Here is a 19,280-nt window from a genome sequence, read left to right on the forward strand (position 1 = left end):
TCCCAAGAAGGCTGCCCCAGTCCTTTGGGAATAGATGTGCTATGGAACTGCTGCTCCTCCTATTAATTGTCCTCAAGCAGGCAAAGGCTGGGATGGGATGAAATGGATGGAACATCCCCGGCTCAGAACCTTGGGAAGCTCTTCCAATGGGGCAGCTCAGACCCAGCTCTGGGAATTACCCTCATCCTCTGAAGCTGGCTTACCAAGGACTGGTTTTGTTACTCAACCCTTAAATGCAGGCAGGGGGAGAACCTGGGCTGATTCCTGCCTCATGGGTGGGTCAGAAGGGCTGGATTTTCCCCCTGTTGATGGGTCAGAAGGGTTGGATTTTCCCCTTATTGTTGGGTCAGAAGGGCTGGATTTTTCCCCACTCCGGACATTCCCTCCGGACCAGCAGAACCCAGGTGCTGGCAGTGCTGTTTCACAACATCCAGAACACAGAATTATTAAATTTCACTGGCACAGCCCAAATTAGGGAGGTCCAGCCCAATTCCATCTGCTGTCCTGGGTTGGATGTACCCACACTTGTCCCACCCAGTCCCTGTGTCCCCCCAGCCTGGCCTGGACCAAGCAGAGTCCTGAGGCACCTGGAAGCTGTAGAGCACAGCGATGTTGATCTCCACCAGCGCCTGGTCCTTCCACAGCGACGAGGTTTTCCTCATGTCCAGATTCATCTTCTTGGCCACTTGCTGTAACAACACATGGCAGGAGGGGAAGGATTTAATGGCCAAAACACAAGGATTGGAGATCTATGCTTGGGGAGAGGAACCCAGAGAGGCCCAGGCTGACACAAGGCACCCCCAGTGCAGGGAAGGGCTGGTGTTTTCTGGGAAGGAATCCTGCCTTTCCCTCTCCATGGCAGGAGCATGGCCTTCCTGCTCCCTGAGCAGAGACAGGTGACCCAATGCTGCTGAGAAGGCCACCAGGAGCAGTCAGACACTCCCACTGCTGTCACCCCTCTGGTCTTAGCAGCCTGGGGAGGGATAAACAACACAGCATTCCCTGGGAGGCTTTGATGGATCCAGATCCCTGCACAGGCTTTGTCTCTCCCAGTGGCAGTCCCTGAGCCATGGCTGAACACTCCAGAGGGAGCAGCTGGAGGGTCCCCAAGCTCAGGCACATCCCTGAGGAGCCCCAAGTGTCTCAGCACCCTCTCATGTTTTAGCCCTTGGCCTCAACCAAGCCCAGGCCTGCAGATCCCTAAGGTGCTTTGGGAAGCTCAACAGGGATCACATCAGCCGTGTTGGATACCAGACAGCCCCACAGGACACCAAGATTTCGGGAAATCCCCCACTCCAGGCACTGTCCCAGTGACTCCACATCCCCAGGAGCAGCGGGATCGGGAATCACCTCGAGGATGTTGTAGCGGGAGTTGTCGCAGTAGTCGCGGACGCCGATCTCGGTGCCCATGTACCACCCGCTGAAGGGGCAGGCCGAGAACTCCAACCCCCCGATCTCCAGCAGCATGTTGGACACTGCTGGCAGCCCGTACCACTTCAGGCCCAGGTCCTTAAACCACTCAAACCTGCCAGGAAAAAGGTCAGGATCAGACAACCAGCCAGGATTTTCCCGCCCAATGCAGGCCGGTGGATGGCTGAAGTCACTTTGCTAGCAGGGTGAAGGATGTGAGGAGAATATTTCCATCAGCACCTCTCTTAGGGCTGTTTATGGGGAGAAGGTGATTAAGGAGTGGTGCAGAGTAGCATTTGCCTCTGGGAGGCTTGGAGGAAAGGGAAACTTTCCCAGAAAATCAATCTGGATATGAGGGAAAGCCCTGAGACATGGACACAACTTCCCTCCCAGCTCTGCCAGCTTTACTGGGAGAGGGTTTTGGGTGAAGCCCCCAAAGCACGGCAAGGAAAGGCCAAGCACAGGACGTGGCTTAGGGTGGAACCTGAGGATTTCTGTCCTGCTGATCCCCTCAGGTTTTGGGGCTGCCCTGACTCACTTGGGGTGCCGGATGGGCACTTCCAGCACGAGCTCCGGTGGGATTTCGAAGAGCTCCGGGTCGTTGCCATTGGCTTGGAGGAGCAAGGGCAGGATGTCAAAGCGCCCATATGGTGCCTTCCAGCCTTGTTGGATGCAGATCTATGGGGAAAATAAAGGCAGGGCTGATGTCCCAGCAGGTCACCTGCTCCTCAGGCACTGGGGGCAGGAATTGCGTGGCCGTGGACATCGCTCTCAACAGGATTTCTATACTTGTGGTTGAGCAAAGACCATGGCCTGTCCCAGCCCACCCATGGCCAGTGTGGGGGGATTTGGGGTGAAAACGAGCCTGGAAGAGATCCCCAGTAGGATCATGGCCTGTGCCTGCAATGGTGAAGGAGAAAATGGGTAAGAAAAGCAGAAGAGTGGCTTTATTCCTGGGAAAACACCCGAGGGTGACACAAACCCAACCTCACTCCATGATGCCGCACTGTTCAAGCCCAGCCTGCCTGACCCAGCCCCTCAGAATTCCTGCATGTCCCCAGCAGCCCGGGAGGGGCAGGTTTGTCACCTCGGTGAGCTCCACGTTGGCAGGATCCCCCAGGATGGTGCCGTCGGGCTGTTTGTAGCCGGCATAGCGGATCAGCTGCGCGTTCCAGATGCGGAAGTCGTGCTTGCTGTCCGTGCGCTGCGGGAAGATGGTGATGGCAGATCTGCAAGGGAGAGGCAGCGCTGGTGAGCGCCAGGAGTGGGAAAATGCTGGAGGAAAAGGGGCTGTCCCTGCCTGCCACCTCCTCTGGGTGGGCCCTTGATGCCGTAAGGATATTTAGGTTTTATTTTTCGTGTGTCTCTAGTTTTGGTGTGTGGCTCTAGGCTGAATATAAAGTGCTAAAAACCTGTGTTCCCAGCATTTCAGACAAAGCAATTCGTCTCCATTGGAAAATCCAAAGACACTTTGCTGCCTCAGAGCCCCAAAATATGTAAACAACAGTGAACTGGGGGGAGCAAGCTTGGGGTGGTTGACATCATCACCTGAAGGTGTAATTGGAGAATTGAGGCCAATATGGTAACAGAACTTCTAAAATGTGACGAGCTTGTGACTCAGTGTCCATTTTGGGTGCAGCCTCTCAAGTAGGCTTTGTCTACCCCAAAATGTACCTTAAAGGCCTTTAACACATTAATCTGCTTTTTATTCTCCTAACTTTGTTTGGCCTCTGTTTCAGGTAACCCTGTTTCAGGCGTCACCTTGAGTGAGCCCCAGAGAGTTGTTACACTGGAGAAAGCCATGGCTCTGGAATTTGGGGTGTTCCCAGCTCCTGGAGAGCAGTCCGTGGTCTGCCTTGGATGCAGAATGTAGGAAAGGGAAAATCATGGGAAAATCTGCCCTCTGAGGTCCCACAGGCAGCAAGAACAGAGAGACTTGCACCAGCAGGACACCTTCACCCCAAATCAGGTGCCTCTAACACTTCCCAGGACTGGTGTGGCTACAACCCTGTGATTGTGCAATGACTCCAGCAGGACCTTCACCCCAAATCAGGTGCCTCTAACGCTTCCCCAGACTGATGTTGGCCACGCAGTGGCCCAGAGCCAACTCCAGCTGGCCCAGAGCTGGGTTGTCACCCAGCCGGAGGCCCTGGGACACCAACCCTGTGACTCCCTGGTGGCTCACCTGAGGTTCCCCTTGTTGGTGGCATACTTGATGTGGTTGCAGATGTAGTTGAACATCCCGTGGGCTGTGGTGCAGTCCCGGGCATCGAACACCTGGAACAGGGAAGCAGCTGTGGGGATCCTACAGGATGTTCCAGCTCCTAGGGCGGAGCCAGGCAGAGCAAACACAGCACACGGAGAACTCCCAGCACCCCCGTGGCTTCTCAGGGATCTAAAGCTCCTTAATTATGTGTTCCCTGCCTTGGGAACACGTGGATGTCTAATCCAGCTGCCCCTTTTGCTTTGGAGAGGTGACTCATCTGCTGCTCAGGCAAAAACCTCCTCGTTCCCGTGTTCCCAACCTGCTGCTGTTCCTGCCTTATCCCAAAACAATCATGGATTCTGCTCTTGAGGATCAGCATTCCAAGCTGGAACAGGACAGGTGTCAGTCTGGCCTGAGGAACAGCAAGTCGTGGAATGGTTTGGGTTGGAAGGGACTTTAAAGCCCATCCAGTGCCACCCCTGCCATGGCAGGGACACCTCTCACTATCCCAGGCTGCTCCAAACGCTGTCCAGCCTGGCCTTGGACACTGCCAGGGATCCAGGAGCATCTGGGAAAGCACAGGGAAATCAGGAGAGAGGCTCAACAGAAGAGGCTGTGCCCATTCCCTGTGGGAAGCAGCCACAAGAGCTGCTCAGCAGCTCTGGATTTGTTCCAGGTTACAGGAGGAGAGGACATCTCTGCACCACGGGATTCCCTAGGGATCACTGATTCCAATCCTGTTCTGTGTTTTCCTTGCCAAAAGGGCACAGAGCCAAATCCTCTCCTGCTGCGTCTCAGTACTGAGGACAAATGTGCCCTGCTGCCTCTCTCCAGGCTGAGCAACAGGTTTGGAAAGCAGCAGGAATGTTGATGCTGGAGACAGATCTGATTTTGGAAAATGTACCCTGGAGCATCAGCTTCCATTTCAGACAGCCACCTCACGGATGCTCTGCCAGCTCCTGCTGACATCCCAAAGCTGCCGCGGGGAGCTGTGTGTGCTGAACACCTTCCCCTCTACCTGTGCTGTGCTTCCCAGGTGTTGGAGAGTAGGATTTGCCTCTTAAAATTCCAGCCCATCTCTTCGGAAGAACATCCCAGCTGTCTCCTGTGGGACTGGGGCTCACCTGCAGCTCAGAGCACTGGATCCCAGTGGGATTTGGGCTTACCTGCAGCTCAGAGCACTGGATCCCAGTGGGATTGGGGCTCAGAGCACTGGATCCCAGTGGGATTGGTGCTTGGACCACTGGATCCCAGTGGGATTGGGGCTCACCTGCAGCTTGGACCACTGGATCCTGCCCACACAGCGCGCCGCGTTCCTCCAGGCATGCTTGGCTCCGTAGATCAGCTCTGTGTCCCGCAGCTGGTAGGTGTCAGTGGCCTCAATCTCCTTGGTCACCTCCTCCAGCCTCTCCATGTGGGCTTTGGAGCCGGATCTGGGAAGGTTGGGAGCAGAGGAGGTGGTGGGCCAAGTGGAGGACAGGGAATGCTGGTGCTTCCCACCTGGAATGCTTTGTTCTACACACCCACGGGGAATGTGGGGATTTGTATCACAGCTTTGGGATAACAGGGACCAAGGGCCAGGGGAGGGACAGTGGCTTGCACAGACACACAACAGATGGAACATCAGGAATGAGACTCCACTGGAGAAGCAGGTGCTCATGGAGTACCAGAATCTCCCCCTGCTTTGATTCCCAAGTGTGAGAGATCAGATCATGGAATCATGGAATGGTTTGGATGGGAAGGGACCTTAAGGATCATCCAGTTCCACCACTGCCACGGAAGAGACAGCTTCTACTGTCCCAGGCTGCTCCAAGCCCCAGTGTCTAGCCTGGCCTTGGAAACTTCCAGGGATCCAAGGGCAGCCACAGCTTCTCTGGGCACCTTGTGCCAGGGCCTGCCCACCCTCCCAGGGAGCAATTCCTTCCCAATATCCCATCCATCCCTGCCCTCTGGCAGTGGGAAGCCATTCCCTCTCCAGCTCTCTGGATCGCCTTCAGGCACTGGAAGGGCTCTGAGGTCTCCCTGTATCCCTCTCGTCTCCAGGTGAACACCCCCAGCTCTCCCAGCCTGGCTCCAGAGCAGAGGGGCTCCAGCCCTTGGAGCATCTCAGTGGCCTCCCCTGGACTCCTCCAGCAGCTCCACATCCTCCCTGTGCTGTGCCCCAGGGCTGGAGCAGCTCTGCAGGTGACACGTGTGACATCTGGGCACAAGCAGTAGCCCCAGGCTGTGCCCCCTGCAGGCAGAACTCACCTCTTTATGGAGGAGTAGTACTGATCAATGAAGTCCTTGGCCAGGAGCAGCACCTCCTCCTTGGTCCTGGTGTCCTCTGCCTTGCGGATGTGTGGGCTGGGAGTCATCACGGAGCCCATGCAGATCTGCTCGGTGCACGCAGTGGCCTGAGGGGACAGGAGGGGACAGGAGTGTCCTGGAGCCACCACAGCACCTGAGCTGGGCTGGGGGAGGTCAGTGATCACACACACACAGGCTGGTGGGGTCTGGCCAACAGGGACATTGCCAGCTGACTGGGGACACTGTGTGTGTCCTGCACAGCCAGGCCATGTGCTGTCATCTGCTGTCCCTCCCAATCCACACAATGGAGAGATGGGATTCACCCCCCAGCTTGGCACTGTTGGCCAGAGGTTTTGCTTACTCCTTGTTTTTGCCTATTCTCCAGTCCTTTTTCCCTGGAAAACAGGGATTTCAAGCAGCCTGAGGCTCAGAGTGTAATACCATGCACTGAAAATATACTGGGAATAAGGGACAGAGGCTGGAGGGGAAGGCAGAGATTTACAGCCTGACCCCTCAGTAGGACCTTCTTTAGCCCTGGCAGTTCCCAAGGATTTATCTCATTTATTCCAGACTGATTTCCCTCTCCCTGTTATTGCACCAGAAGTTTGAAATTCAAACCCTCCTGGAGGGAGACAAGACTGAATTCACCCACTTCAGCATTCCCAGGAAAATGCATCTTGGAAACCGTGCCACCTCTCAACAAGCCTCAGGGAATTTTGGTGTGCTCACCATGGCAGTCTTGAGGTGCAGGGTGTCGTGGAGCACAGAGCCTGTCTCCCAGTTCTTGATCTTCACAAACCGCGGGCATTTGGAAGGACTGCCGTTGTGGGTGTTCTTGGTCGGGGACTGGCGGCCGGCTGGCGGCGGCTGGAAAAGAGAGAACACCCAGCACAGGTCAGAACTCAGCAACAAAATACAGGAAAAGGTCACAACGACATGGGATCGGGTGTGGGTGGATGGCTGTGCTTGAATTCTGGGGTGACACAGCCAGACGAGGTGTGTTATCCCAATATTTGGCATTGTTTGGGATCTTACAACAGAGCAGCCAACTAGCAATGTGATTGGGAAGTTAGGTCTGGTTATGGGACAGCAAAACCTGTGGGAAATTAGGTGAAAACAGAGGTAGAAGTGACTTAGGAGAATGTTGTGTTCAAGTATCCCAGAGGAAGAACTTAGCAGAACGTTGTGTTCAAGTATCCCAGATTTTCCTCCAAAACCTATGGGATGTTTCTTTCCAAGGAGCATCACCTGCTCAGGCTCTGCAGGTGCCCAGCTCTGCCTTGGTGATGCCACAGAACCAGGAGCTGATCAGCCCTGAACGAGCCAAAAGCACAATTCCTTTGCTAGCAATGCTGGAAGATTGCAGGAATGAGGATGGATGAACTATCCAAGCAGGATGGCTGCTGAATCACGAGTGGTTTGATTTCTCCCTGGGATTTCTGCCTTGGGATTTGCTCATCCAGCACTCCTCGAGTTCTGTGCCAGCACTGGAGAGCCTCAGCCAGCACAGAGCTGGCGAGGAGAAGAATTGGTCACAAGTGGTTCTTTTTGCACATTTTCACAGATAAAACCTCAATTTTCCACCACGGCCCTTACTCACCCCCAGCACTCAAAGCTTAAGGAGCCATCAGTGTCTGTCAGTGGCTCTGGGAAGCAAAGACATTCCTCCTGGGAATCAGACCTGACAGAGGGATGTAATTCCATCCCTGGAACCACAGCGCTGCTGCTGCAGCTCTCCAGGGGATATCTGAGAGCCTCCTGGCCAAACAAGCTTGTGTTTGGCACCTCTCCGAGGCTTTGCACGGCAGAGCTGGGCTTGGAATGGATTTCTTTTCCCTTCCTGCATGAATCCTGGGGCTGGTATTACTTTCTGTGATGGTTTTTCTCCTTTTTGGGGGTTCTGGGCTCATGACACAGACTGGCAGCAAGAGCACAAATCCAAGGATTTGAAGGACCAAGCAAAGAACCAGCACAGGGTGGGAGAAGCTCCTGGTTCAGCAGGGAAAGCAAAAGGAGCCACAGGGATGACAAAGCAGCAAAGGCTCCAAATCTGACTTGTTCCTGCTTTTCCAGAGAATTGCTCTGCTTTTCCAAAGCATGGAGAGATCCACGCCTGGCTGATTCCAAAACCAATTCCTGGGCTGAGCAGGTACCTCTGTGTTGTCCTGGTGGCACTGTTGGCCAGAGTTTTTGCTCATTTCTTGTTTTTACCTATTTCCAGTCTTTTTTTTCACCGGTAAACAGGGATTTCAAGCAGCCTGAGGCTCAGAGTGTAATACCATGTACTGAAAATATTCTGGGAATAAGGGATAGAGGCTGGAGGGGAAGGCAGAGATTTACAGCCTGACTGCTCAGTAGGACCTTCTTTAGTCCTTGCAGTTCCCAAAAGTTGCTCCCTGCACCCCCTCAGGCTGCTGCCACGGATCTCTGACATTCCTCATGACACAAATTCCATTATTTTCCCAAGGAGTGTGTCCAAGCCCTACCCCCAAAGCCAAATGACCACACACCGAATCTCAGCCTCACCTTTCCATGCTGCAAAAACCAAAGATAAAACCTCACACAGGGCTCAAACCCAGCAGTAAACAAAAAGCACCTCCTCAATGCAGTCCTGGAAAAACATCATTTTTGAGCTCAATTTTTTCAATTTTGAGGAATCTGACCTGAATGATGACAGTGGCAGTTGCTGGTTATTATTTTCCCCTGCTTGTTTTACTCTTGCAAGAGAATGAAATCATTCTTTAGCCTCTAACTGCATCCTGTGCTCCCTGACCCACCCTGAGGAGCAAAGGGGACAATCTGCCACCTTCCCTCTGAGCCTGATTGCTCCGAGCAGCTCTCAGAGATGGGCGAAACGGAGCTGGAAACAGCTCAGAAATGCCACCAAAACCAATCCTCACCTGCAGCTCCACCTGCCAGACAGAAACAGGGAGCGCCAGGCAGGGAGTGTTGATTGGATCCAGCACTTTGTAATCGCGGTTTTGATTTCTTGACAAGGTGTGCTGCTAAAATACTTCTTCCTGGAGCAGGTATGGCCCAAAAACGTGCTGTGAATGCAGATGTAGAATGTGCTCCATCCTCGGAGCAATTGAGGGGCATTGGCTGCTGAACATCTGCCCAGATGTTCTGCCTCAAACCCCCTCCAAGCTGCTCCCTTTCCCATTTGTCTTTTCCCTGGAGAAGCTGGGCGAGCTGCAATCTTGGAATCCCAAAATCATTAAGGTTGGGAAAGATCTCCAAGGTTGCTTCCAACCTTTCACTGAACACCAAGCTGTCAACTCGAGCAGAGCGCTGAGTGACATTTCTTGGACCCTTCCAGGGATTCATGGGACTCCATTAATCTGGTCCAGTGCCTCCCAACCCTTGCTGGGAGAACGCTGGATGCTGAAATCCAGCAGAGGTGTCAGGCCTGACAACCCCATCCCGGAGCAGCTGGGGAGAGAGAGAACCCAGAGGGGGCTGGGAAGGAGCTCTGTGTGCTTTCGTGGGTGTGATTTTGTGTGTGTGTGAGTTTTTGTGTGTGCCTTCCCCGCACGCCGAAACTGAAGCCAAATTTTCCCCCTCGCTCTGCCAGCGAGGCCCTGAGAGATCTTTCCACGATTTAATGAGGCGGCTGGGATGTCGGCGGGTCGGAGCGGGATGGACAAACCGAGGCACGGCGCACCGGGGCGCACACGCGTTGTGCGAACACCTTTCATTACAGGAGTGTGCCGCACCTCCGGAGCTGTCTGCTCCTGCTGGAGGAGCCCTCCCGGCCCTGGGGGCTCCGTGGGGACGGAACGACAGCGGAATGTCCCGCTGGGGCTCTCCAGGTCCCCACCCTGCCTCCACCTGCTGCGGAATGGCTCCGCTGAGCCCCACCGGCTGCGGGAGGGTGAGGGCGGCAGCAGCAGCCGGGTCGTGGATTTATTTCCCTGCTGACATTTCCTTCCAGCCTGCATCAACTCCGCTCGGCTGGAATTGTGTCCTTTGCCTTCCTGCAGCTGCAAATCACCCTCACAAGCTGCTCTGAGTCCCTTCCCCCGGGAGCCACACGGGCACAAACCTCCCGCCTGCCCTCGAGCTGCTCACAAATCAATCCCCGTGGGCTGAAACAGGAGTCTGTGCAGCCACGGCATCTCAGGTTTAGGGCCAGGGGGATTGGGCTCCTGGGAAAGCAGCGAGAGACGCGCTGTGGTTTAGTAAAAAAGAAGAGAGGGATGGGGATCGATGCCCAGCGGGGCTTTCAGCACCTCATTACGAGCCTCAGTGAGCATTCACCACCTGGCCAAGTGAATCCACCCAATCCTGCTTTAAAAAAGCAAGGAAAGTTCCCACTTGGCTTGACTTTTCCCTGTGTTAATAGTATTTATTGCTGCTTGAAAGAAGTTCAGCTGCCTTGACTGCACACAGCCCCGGGGAACGGCTGGGGGAGAAACCACACTGCTTCCAGAAAAGCAGGCGTAAGGATTCGGGGATAAGAAGGATAAAAAGAAAGCTGTGCATCCAGTGAAAAAAAAAATAATAAAGAGTTTAATAGCAGCTTAAGACTGGCGGTTTTGGCAGCCCCAACATGGAGAGAAATTAAGCTCTGCACACAGAAGGTTCTAAAGTGCTTATGGTAACAGACACGGACATGCTCGGGGCTTAGCAAAGGAGCCAGGAGACGGAGCTTTCCCGAGCTGGGGCAAAGGGAGAGGAGCACTGACCTGTCCTGGGGCTCGGGATTCCTGCCACAGTGCATTATCCGTGGGATGGGAAGTGGGGCTGCCCAGGGACATCCCTGCCGTGGCTGCTGCAGCTCAGGGATGCTGTCACCCGTGTGGGGTGACACCCAGCCCCAGGGTGGCTGTGCTGCTGGGACACCTGGCCACGGTGCTGAGGTGAGGGGAGGATGGAAATGGATCCCAGCTGCACCTCGGCACCTAGCCAGGCTGGTGAGAGCCCTGCAGGAATTCTGGTGTGCCCAGGAGGATCCCAGTGCCCTGTGTGGGCATCAGCAGCAGCTCTGAGGGTCTCGTGTGTCCCCCATGGGTCTGTGATGCTGTGAGGCTGCAGAAGGGCAGGGGGACATTCATTCCATGCAGGAGCCCCAGGAGAAATGCACCCAGCTCTCTTCCCAGCTCAGGAAGGACCTGGAGCTGCTGGAGCCACTCCAGAAGGGACCATGGAGATGCTCCAAGGGCTGGAGCCCCTCTGCTCTGGAGTCAGGCTGGGAGAGCTGGGGGTGTTCACCTGGAGAGGAGAAGGATCCAGGGAGATCTCAGAGCCCCTGCCAGTGCCTAAAGAGGCTCCAGGAGAGCTGGAGAGGGACTTGGGACAAGGGATGGAGAAACAGGACACAGGAAATGGCTTCCCACTGCCAGAGGGCAGGGATGGATGGGATATTGGGAAGGAATTGTTCTGTGTAAGGGTGGGGAGGGGCTGAGATGGCATTCCTAGAACAGCTGTGGCTGTCCCTGGATCCCTGGCAGTGTCCAAGGCCAGGCTGGACAGAGCTTGGAGCAGCCTGGGATAGTGGAAGGTGTCCCTGCCATGGCAGAGGTGGCATGAGATGGTGTCCAGCCTGGTCCCTGTGCCCTGCCCTGGTTAATCCCACCAGGGAGCCCCTTTTGCCCGAGCACTGGCAGGACTCACGCACGTCATGTTCTCCCCGAGGTGATCCTGGTGGCCTGGCAGGGTCTGCCTGACGTCTCTGGCTGCTCTACAAACGTGGAGTTAATCTCCTTTTGGCAAGGCAGCCTGAGAATTTATGGCCGTGGAGTGTGAGGAGATGAAAAGGCACCGTGGAAGGCATTATCTGAAGTGCTCTATTGAATTCCCATCAGATGAATCAAAATGACTTTAATGATGCAGTTTGGCTCTGTGCCACCAAAGGGATCACATTCCCCAGGGAGGCTCTGGCGTCCTGCTGGGCTCCCATCCCAGGACAGCCCTTGGATGGAGAGCATCATTCCCCAGTGACCTCCATTCCCTGCCTGAACCACGGGGAATTCTGGCCTCAGTGGGCTCTAGGATCCATCAGCTCCAGCTTTTGGGATCAAACATCAAATGGGCTCTAGGATCCATCAACTCCAGCTTTTGGGGTCAAAGACCAAATGAGTTCTAGGATCCATCAAGTCCAGATCCTGCGATCAAATACCAAATGGGCTCTAGGATCCATTAACTCCAGTTTTTGGGATCAAACACACGTTGTCCTCGCATTGTGAGAACTCATCAGGATGGGTCACATTCCCATAAACTCTGGGAATTTTGGTTTTCCCGCCCAAAGCAGCCCCAGCCATGGCCTCTTACCTGCTGTGCCTCGGAGCAGGGGTTGTTCAGGACCACAGGGGCATTGTTCTTCCCCCACAGCTCCCCTGGGACACGGTCGTTCTCCATCCGAGCCGGCAAAGCTTTCTGGGGATTGTTCTCCCCTTCCCTGAAACTGAAGGGTTAAAAATCATTGGGGTGCCTGGGTTTTGGGACCACGGGCACAGCTCCTGCTCCAGCTGCTTCCCACAGGAGTGAAAACTTGGCCATTGCCCCGCTGGAAGGAAGGGAAGGAAGGGAAGGGAAGGCTGAGCCTGGGCCAAGGCGATGAATCACCGAGGTGAGGACAACCCAAACACAATGCAAACTCCAACAGGAAAGCCCTGGCCCCACGCTGGCTCTACAACAGAGCTCTGCACCCCAAAATGCAGGCTGGAACCCCGGGAAAACAGGCATGGAGATGGGGAAAGGAGGCTGGAAAAGCTCGTGGCAAAAGGAATTTGCAGAGCAGCTCGGTGTTTATGAGCAGGGCAGAAGGAAAAATAACCCAGAACAAACAGGAGGCTCCCAGGAGCTCTTTCTCCTCTTCCTGACCTTTCCAGAGGCTGTGAGTGGAAGTGATTTCAGTCAAGCAAACTGATGGATTCCCTGGCATTGCTGGGGATGAGGGGAGGGCTGGGGACTGAAGGTGTCCCAGTGCTGGCTGCCCTGGGCCATGAGGTGACACTGGAGTAACTCAGGTGTAACTCAGGTGTAACTCAGGTGTGACTCAGGCGTAACTCGGGTGTAACTCACTGCACACAGCACGTTTTGGGGTGTGGGAGAGGCTCTTCAATGACACCAGAGCGGGTGATGACAAACCTGTCAGACCTTAAAAGTCTGCAGATGCCACTGAAATCAATAATGAGGCTTCTCATTAACAGAGGCTGGGTTTGGGCACTGACCAAAGTAGGACAATTGCACCCAGGGCATAAATCACACCAGCATCATGCTCTAGATGCCATTTCAGGAAGACCAATAAATTCAGTTTCACAGTCCTTGAACTCCTTTAGCTTAAGGAAAAGATTTCACTCAAAGAACATCTCCCTGTGCTTTGAGTTTTCTGTCATTTTTCTGCTTTTACAGAGCCATGCTCAGCTGCCAAAATATCTCCCTGGGCTCTGGCCACCTTCCAACCATTGGCAAGTGGCCACCTCGGTGCATGTGAGGAGGTACAGGTGCCTTAGGGCCATTTTTCCTGGGATTTCTGTGCCCCTCCGGGCCAAGAAAGCTGTTCCTGGCTCTGGGAGGATGTGGAAGGACTTCAATCAGATAAAACACAAGAAACCCCACCTGGAGCACTGCAGCCAAAGGCAGCAGATCCCAACCTCTGCTGCTCAGTGATCCACACAGATCCCAGAATCCACACAGATCCCAGAATCCACATGGATCCACACGGATCCCAGGGCCAGGGACAACCAGGAGCCAAGCAATCACACTCTGCCCAATCCAAAGGGCAAACTCAGGGCCTCTTGCCCAGTCTCCCTCCATCTCCATAATCCCCAGCAGCCAGGCAGGGAATTAGCAGGATGAGAACTCAGCCGATCTGGCTCTCCCCTCGGAGCGAGGCCCAGCTGTTAAATCCCCCAGAGAACTCTCATTTCCACATCCCTGCCCTCCTGCCCTGATCCCCACGGTGCCCTGGAATGTGGAGCCAGGTCAGCACAGGGCCACCGAGCACACGGAGTCACCTCCAGCAGCTGAGGGGCTCCAACTGCTGCTCCTCACCACGGGCCTGAAATCCAGACAGAAGGACGAAATCCAGAAGGGAGAAATCCCTTTGCTCTGCTGGAACTTGGGAGAGAAAACCCATTGGAAAACCATAGGAACTCTCCAGGGACATGGACTTTGCCTCTGTGCGTGCAGGAGAAGTTTGGGATCAACCAGAGATCCCAAAATTATTTTGGCACCTGGCACAAGCTGCTGCTCCCACAGAGGTGTCTGTAAGGCCACTGGCACGAGGGAAATGTGGAGAGGGATCCATCCATGTCCAGCAGCAGCTGGAGGTCTGGAATGTGGGATCTCCTTGTGGGATCTCACTGCTTGCACAGCAGCAAAGCCATAAATATTGGCACCTGGAGAAATCCCAGATGTTGAATTAGGTTGGGTATCGATTTGGGTATTTTGGGATTTTCAAGTCCTGCCAGAGCAGGGGTTGCTGCCATTCCCTGGCCTCGAGCACCACCTGCCACGAGGTGCCTCGTGCTGAGGGACAGTGACATCCAGGTGGGAATTCCTGGGATGCTCCATGTCCCATTGCATGTCTGCAGGTGTGGCAGGAGCAGGACTGGTGTTGTCATTCCTGAGGGATTCACGGCTGTGTGAGCACAGCAGCGAGGGGCTGACCCTGCTGGAAAAAGCCGTGCTGGAAAAGCACAGCCAAGCGTGGCTGTGACAAAGCCACCAGAGTGACCTGGGGCTGTCCCTGGGGCTGTGCCTGGCTCGGAGCAGGGGCTGCCCTGAGCCTCCCCCGGATGAGGCTGCCCAGAAGGATCCGGCTCTGTCCTTCTGGAGAGAGGCAGCGAGAGAAAAGCCCATTCAGAGCAGCCAGAGCCTCACCCCAGCCCGAGCACAGATGGGGGAGTAAAAATAAAAACCATCAATTGCTCCATTTTACAAATATTTCCTGCCCCTCGCTTGTGAGGGCCTTGTTTGCGAGCAGGGACAGGAACAGCATTTTTGGGATGTTTTTTTCCTCTCCTGGTGTGGCTTCTCCTGCCCCCAGAGGCACGGGGTGACCTGGCACATCCCACGAGGATGTCACACACCCGAGGAGACTGAGGGGACAGCCACAATGCCGAGCTCAGCCCCTGGATAATGATTCCAGAGGGATTTGATCAACAGGAGAACCCAAAGGGGGACACTGGGGAGGATGCAGCTCCAGGCTGGACATCCCCAGGGAGCTGCCCAGGGAGAGAGGAGCTGGATCCTCTTTGGAGAAATCCTGGCCAGGCTGGACAGGGCTTGGAGCAGCCTGGGATAGTGGAAGGTGTCCCTGCCCATGGCAGGGGTGGAATGGGATGAGCTTTCAAGTCCCTCCCAACCCAAACCATTCCATGGGGCTTTTTAAATCCCCACTTTCATGTCTTTGAGGAAGTGGAGTCAATGCTGACGATGTGTCCTTGGAGGCCATTGAGAGGCTGGACTCTCCCAAAAGCCAGATCCAGATCCAAGTATCCCTCCCTGACCACTCCCAGATCCATTAAATACCCTTAGCCAGATCTCTCAGATCCAGAGAGACCCCCAAGACCCTGTTTGAGGGGTTTTTTTCTGTCCTGAAAGCCAAATTGGACACTTTAAAAAGGAAAGAGGAATCCTGCCCTCCCCCACTGGTGGCAGGCAGAGTCTGGGATGCTGTCTCCCCTCGGAAAGAGCATCTGGCTGTTTGGAGAAATGAGAGGCACCACTGTTTTCTTTTGACTAATTTGATGATGTTGCAGTGCTCCGAGTGATGAAGCAGAAGGGAAGTTGCTGAGACAGCTCTTTCAGAAATTTCTCCAAAGCTTTTCCAAAAAGAAATTAATGGGGGGGGAAGGAAAAAAAAAAAAGAAAGTTTGTCACTCGGCTCCTTTGAATTTCCTTGGCAGAAGGATCTCTGATTTCCCAGAGATAGCCCTGGCTGCTGCCATCCCAGTTTGGATGGATGACAAAGATGGGATGGATGATAAGGGTGGCAGTGCCCACACCTCGGTGACAGCTCAGGTGACACTGATAACATCACCCTGTGCTGTGCCTGTGGATGGGCTCCTTCCTTCCAGGCCCTTCTCCCAAAAACCTGAGCTTGGAGCTGCATGGGAAGCTCAGACCTTGGGAGAGAAATTCCTTTTTCTTATCTCATTCCCTGATTTATCCTTGGGAATGGCTGCACTTGCAGTGCTTGGGGCTGGGAAAAATGGCTCTTGCCTCACCTTTCTTTTGCCCCTTGGAAAACCGTCTTCCAGAGGGCATGGAATCCTCAGAAATTAATATTTCCTTGCTCCCTTTCCTGGGGAAGCTCCTGGTTTGAAGTGTTGGAAAACTCTGGGTTCTTCACCTTCAGCAAGGTCTGGACAAGAGCAGAGGGATGGGGCAGGAGAAGAGACTTGTGGGGCACAGAGGATGGGGCAGAGCTCGGGAAGGAAGCAGGAATTTGGAAGAAGGAATAACGCCAAAAGGTGGGATGTGCTCCCCAGGGAGGCAGCAGGGATGGTGTGCCCAGGGTGGGAATTGCAGAGGAACAAATGCAAAGAACCCAAGCAAGGAACAAATGGGAGAGGATGTGGGACAGTGCTGGAGGAGGAGAACAAAAGCCTGAGGAAGAACCTGTGGAATGATCTGGAGAAGGTCCTGCAGCCTCAGAAGGTCAGAACACAGCTGGGATGTGCCCAGCACTGGGATTAGGGACTAATGAGCCGAGCAAGCTGTGGCCTCAGGGACTCTGTGAAATATGAGGCTGGAAAATGCCTTTGAGGAGGCACTGACAGATAAAGACCTGGAACAGATCCAGAAATCCCAAAGTCCCACCAGCATCACTCAAAATTCAACCAGCACTGAGCTGCCACTGCTGTTCCCAGCCCTTCTCAGCCATTCCCAACCAGCACCTGGAGGATTCCAGCCTCTCTGGAGGAAAAACACAGCTCAGGTCTGCTGGGAATCACACATGGATCCACATCAGGATCACACCTGGGCTGTGGGACCATGAACAAGGGGAAGGGCTGTCCCATCCCATGGGATGTGAGGAGCAGCATGGTGGGCTGAGAGAGTGAAGGGTGATTTGGGGTCTGATGGATTTGGGTGGAATATGGGATACATTTGGGTGGAATATGGGATACATTTGGGTGGAATATGGGATACATTTGGGTGGAATATGGGATACATTTGGGTGGAACATGGGATATATTTGGGTGGAATACGTGGTTTGGAGGCACAAAATGCCTGTCTGGATCAGACTGATGGAGTCAGAGTGATGAGGAGGAAGTCTCAGCCAAGGGACAAGGGGAGGATTATTCCCTGCCAGAGCTCCCTGCATCCATTTCCAGAATGGCACAAACACGGTAGTTCCAGGAAATCTTTTCCTTTGCAAGGTTTTGAAGTTTTGTGTCCATGCACAGAAGAATGAAGACAGATCAGAAATGCAAATGAAATGTTTTGAGCAACACAAAGAGATTTTGGCGGCCCGGAGGAAGGTGGGAGGAGGAGAATTTTCTCTTCAGGAACTGCAAAATTATGGGGTTTGTTCCAAGGCAAGATGGAGCCTGAAACCTTAAAACCTTTCCTGAACTGAATTCCTGCTCTCAGCACACTTCTCCCTCTCGGGGCTGCTGTTTGGACTGAAACTGCCATGTTTCCATCATGCTGCTCATGTTATGAAGAGACCTGGGAAGGAAAATAAACCTCAGCAACTCGGTGGGGAGGGGGGAAGAGGGAGGGAAGATGGGACCTGACAATCTCCCCAGAGCTCCGAGGGAAGAGCAGACCTGGGTTCGCTGGCAGGGAGTGAATCAAGCTCTATTTTTGCTTCCTAGCCCACGGTGAGCCTGGTGGCAGAAATGCCATTTCTCATCATACCTTGAGCCCCTCTGCCATGCTCTGTTTGCCGATGGCTGATGGCCTGAGCTGAGGAGCAGCCGTGGTCACAGCCATGCCATGGGCACACGGGGGGAGGAAAAAGCAAGGAGAATTCCCTTGGGGAATGCAGGGGATGGAGAGGAACTGATTGTGTCCCCAAAGCAAACTTAGAATCAATCAATCAATCAGAGGATGGATTGGAAAGGACCTTAAAGCTCATCCAGTCCCATGGGCAGGGATATCTTCCACTATCCCAGACTGCTCCAAGCCCCAGTGTCCAACCTGACCTTGGGCACTTCCAGGGATCCAGGGGCAGCCACAGCTTCTCTGGGCACCCTGTGCCAGGGCCTCCCCACCCTCCCAGGGAACAATTCCTTCCCAATATCCCATCTGGCAGTTTGAAGCCATTCCCTGTGTCCTGTCTCTCCATGCTCCTGTAAAAATTCCCTCTCCATCTTTCCTGCAGGCTCCTTTCCAATCTTCCTCAGAAGTAACACCGAGAGGAGCTGGAAGCCCAGAGCATCAGGTGTAGCTCCAATTGTTTCTGCCAAAGCCCATCTCGAGCGAGAAGTGTTTGCCTCCCTATGAACAAGCTCAGCCTCATGCCATCCCCGCCTGCCCTGGGAATGCTGTCACAGCTCCGTGAGCTGGATCAGCTCTGACAGACCCTGCAGGCTGGGGAGGTCAGCACGGGGCAAAGAGCACACAGATCAGGATTCATCCCAACCCCATCAGCTCCAGCTGGATCAAACAGGCCAGGCTGGAGGTGTCCAGCTCAACCTTGAGTGAGGTTTTACACCCTCCTGGATGTAGGCAGAGCTCAATTCCTGCTCTGTTCCCACCTGGAGAAGTCACAGCCGACAGCCCAGGAGCTGCATCCATCTGATAAGGCTTGCTGGGATTTTTTGGCATTTCCTTGGCATCGTCCAACACTCTCCCCAGCCATCCACTCCCCGTTATTCCCTGACCTTTCTGCACTTCTGCCATCCAAGAAAATTTGGAGAGTTGGAGACCTTCAGGATGCCCTGGACTTGGTGTGAGGCTGAGCTGAGGAGATGAATCATCAATCCCACAGAAATGCCCTTTGCCCCTCACGGCAGCTCCTGACAGCTTTCCCTGCAGTAAATCTCCTTTCCCACATCCCTGCTCCAGCCTGGGTCTTCTCCCTCACACCTTCCACAAGAGCCAGGCTGCAGCTTTTCATCAGGCAGGAGATTGGGACCGAAAAGTGGATTTTCAGCCCCAAGTTATATAGATTTATTATTTCTTTTTGGGTATTGAAAAAAACCAATATTGAGATTTTGGTGAGGTACCCACTTTGCTGCTTCAAGCTCCTTCGGTTTAAGTGAAATCAAACAATTTCTGTTTAATCTCTGAATAGAAGAGACTCCTCGAAGTAAAATCACATTTTTCATGCCCCACCATGGCTGGAGCAAAATTTCCTCAGAGACCCTGAAGGGTCTGAAGGGTGAGGCTGTACCTTGTACAGTCCCAGTGTTTGGGATTGTGTTCACTGGGATGTGACCCCAGGTCTCTGAGCTAAACCAGAGGGGATTTT

At 54.1% G+C, this 19,280-nt stretch overlaps 1 protein-coding gene across 9 annotated transcripts in view; it reads right to left on the reverse strand.

Annotated features, from left to right (window-relative positions):
* NOS1 (nitric oxide synthase 1) overlaps positions 1-19,280 on the reverse strand; it is a 74,220-nt gene that overhangs the window by 22,658 nt on the left and 32,282 nt on the right. For 7 of the 9 annotated variants that reach the window (XM_085076169.1, XM_085076172.1, XM_085076171.1 and 4 more), the window contains 9 exons: positions 12,179-12,311; positions 6,635-6,772; positions 5,867-6,012; positions 4,887-5,049; positions 3,596-3,687; positions 2,498-2,639; positions 1,949-2,088; positions 1,351-1,525; positions 588-689 (listed from right to left, as the gene is read on the reverse strand). In XM_085076169.1, the coding sequence (XP_084932295.1) occupies positions 588-689; positions 1,351-1,525; positions 1,949-2,088; positions 2,498-2,639; positions 3,596-3,687; positions 4,887-5,049; positions 5,867-6,012; positions 6,635-6,772; positions 12,179-12,311 (1,231 nt within the window). The remainder of the gene's footprint in view (positions 1-587; positions 690-1,350; positions 1,526-1,948; positions 2,089-2,497; positions 2,640-3,595; positions 3,688-4,886; positions 5,050-5,866; positions 6,013-6,634; positions 6,773-12,178; positions 12,312-19,280) is intronic. The other 2 variants (XM_085076173.1, XM_085076175.1) reach the window with 1 other exon arrangement.

Source organism: Lichenostomus cassidix, chromosome 15 (assembly GCF_008360975.1).
Source record: "Lichenostomus cassidix isolate B80296 chromosome 15, HeHo_3.0, whole genome shotgun sequence".
In the NCBI taxonomy this organism is placed as follows: domain Eukaryota; kingdom Metazoa; phylum Chordata; class Aves; order Passeriformes; family Meliphagidae; genus Lichenostomus; species Lichenostomus cassidix.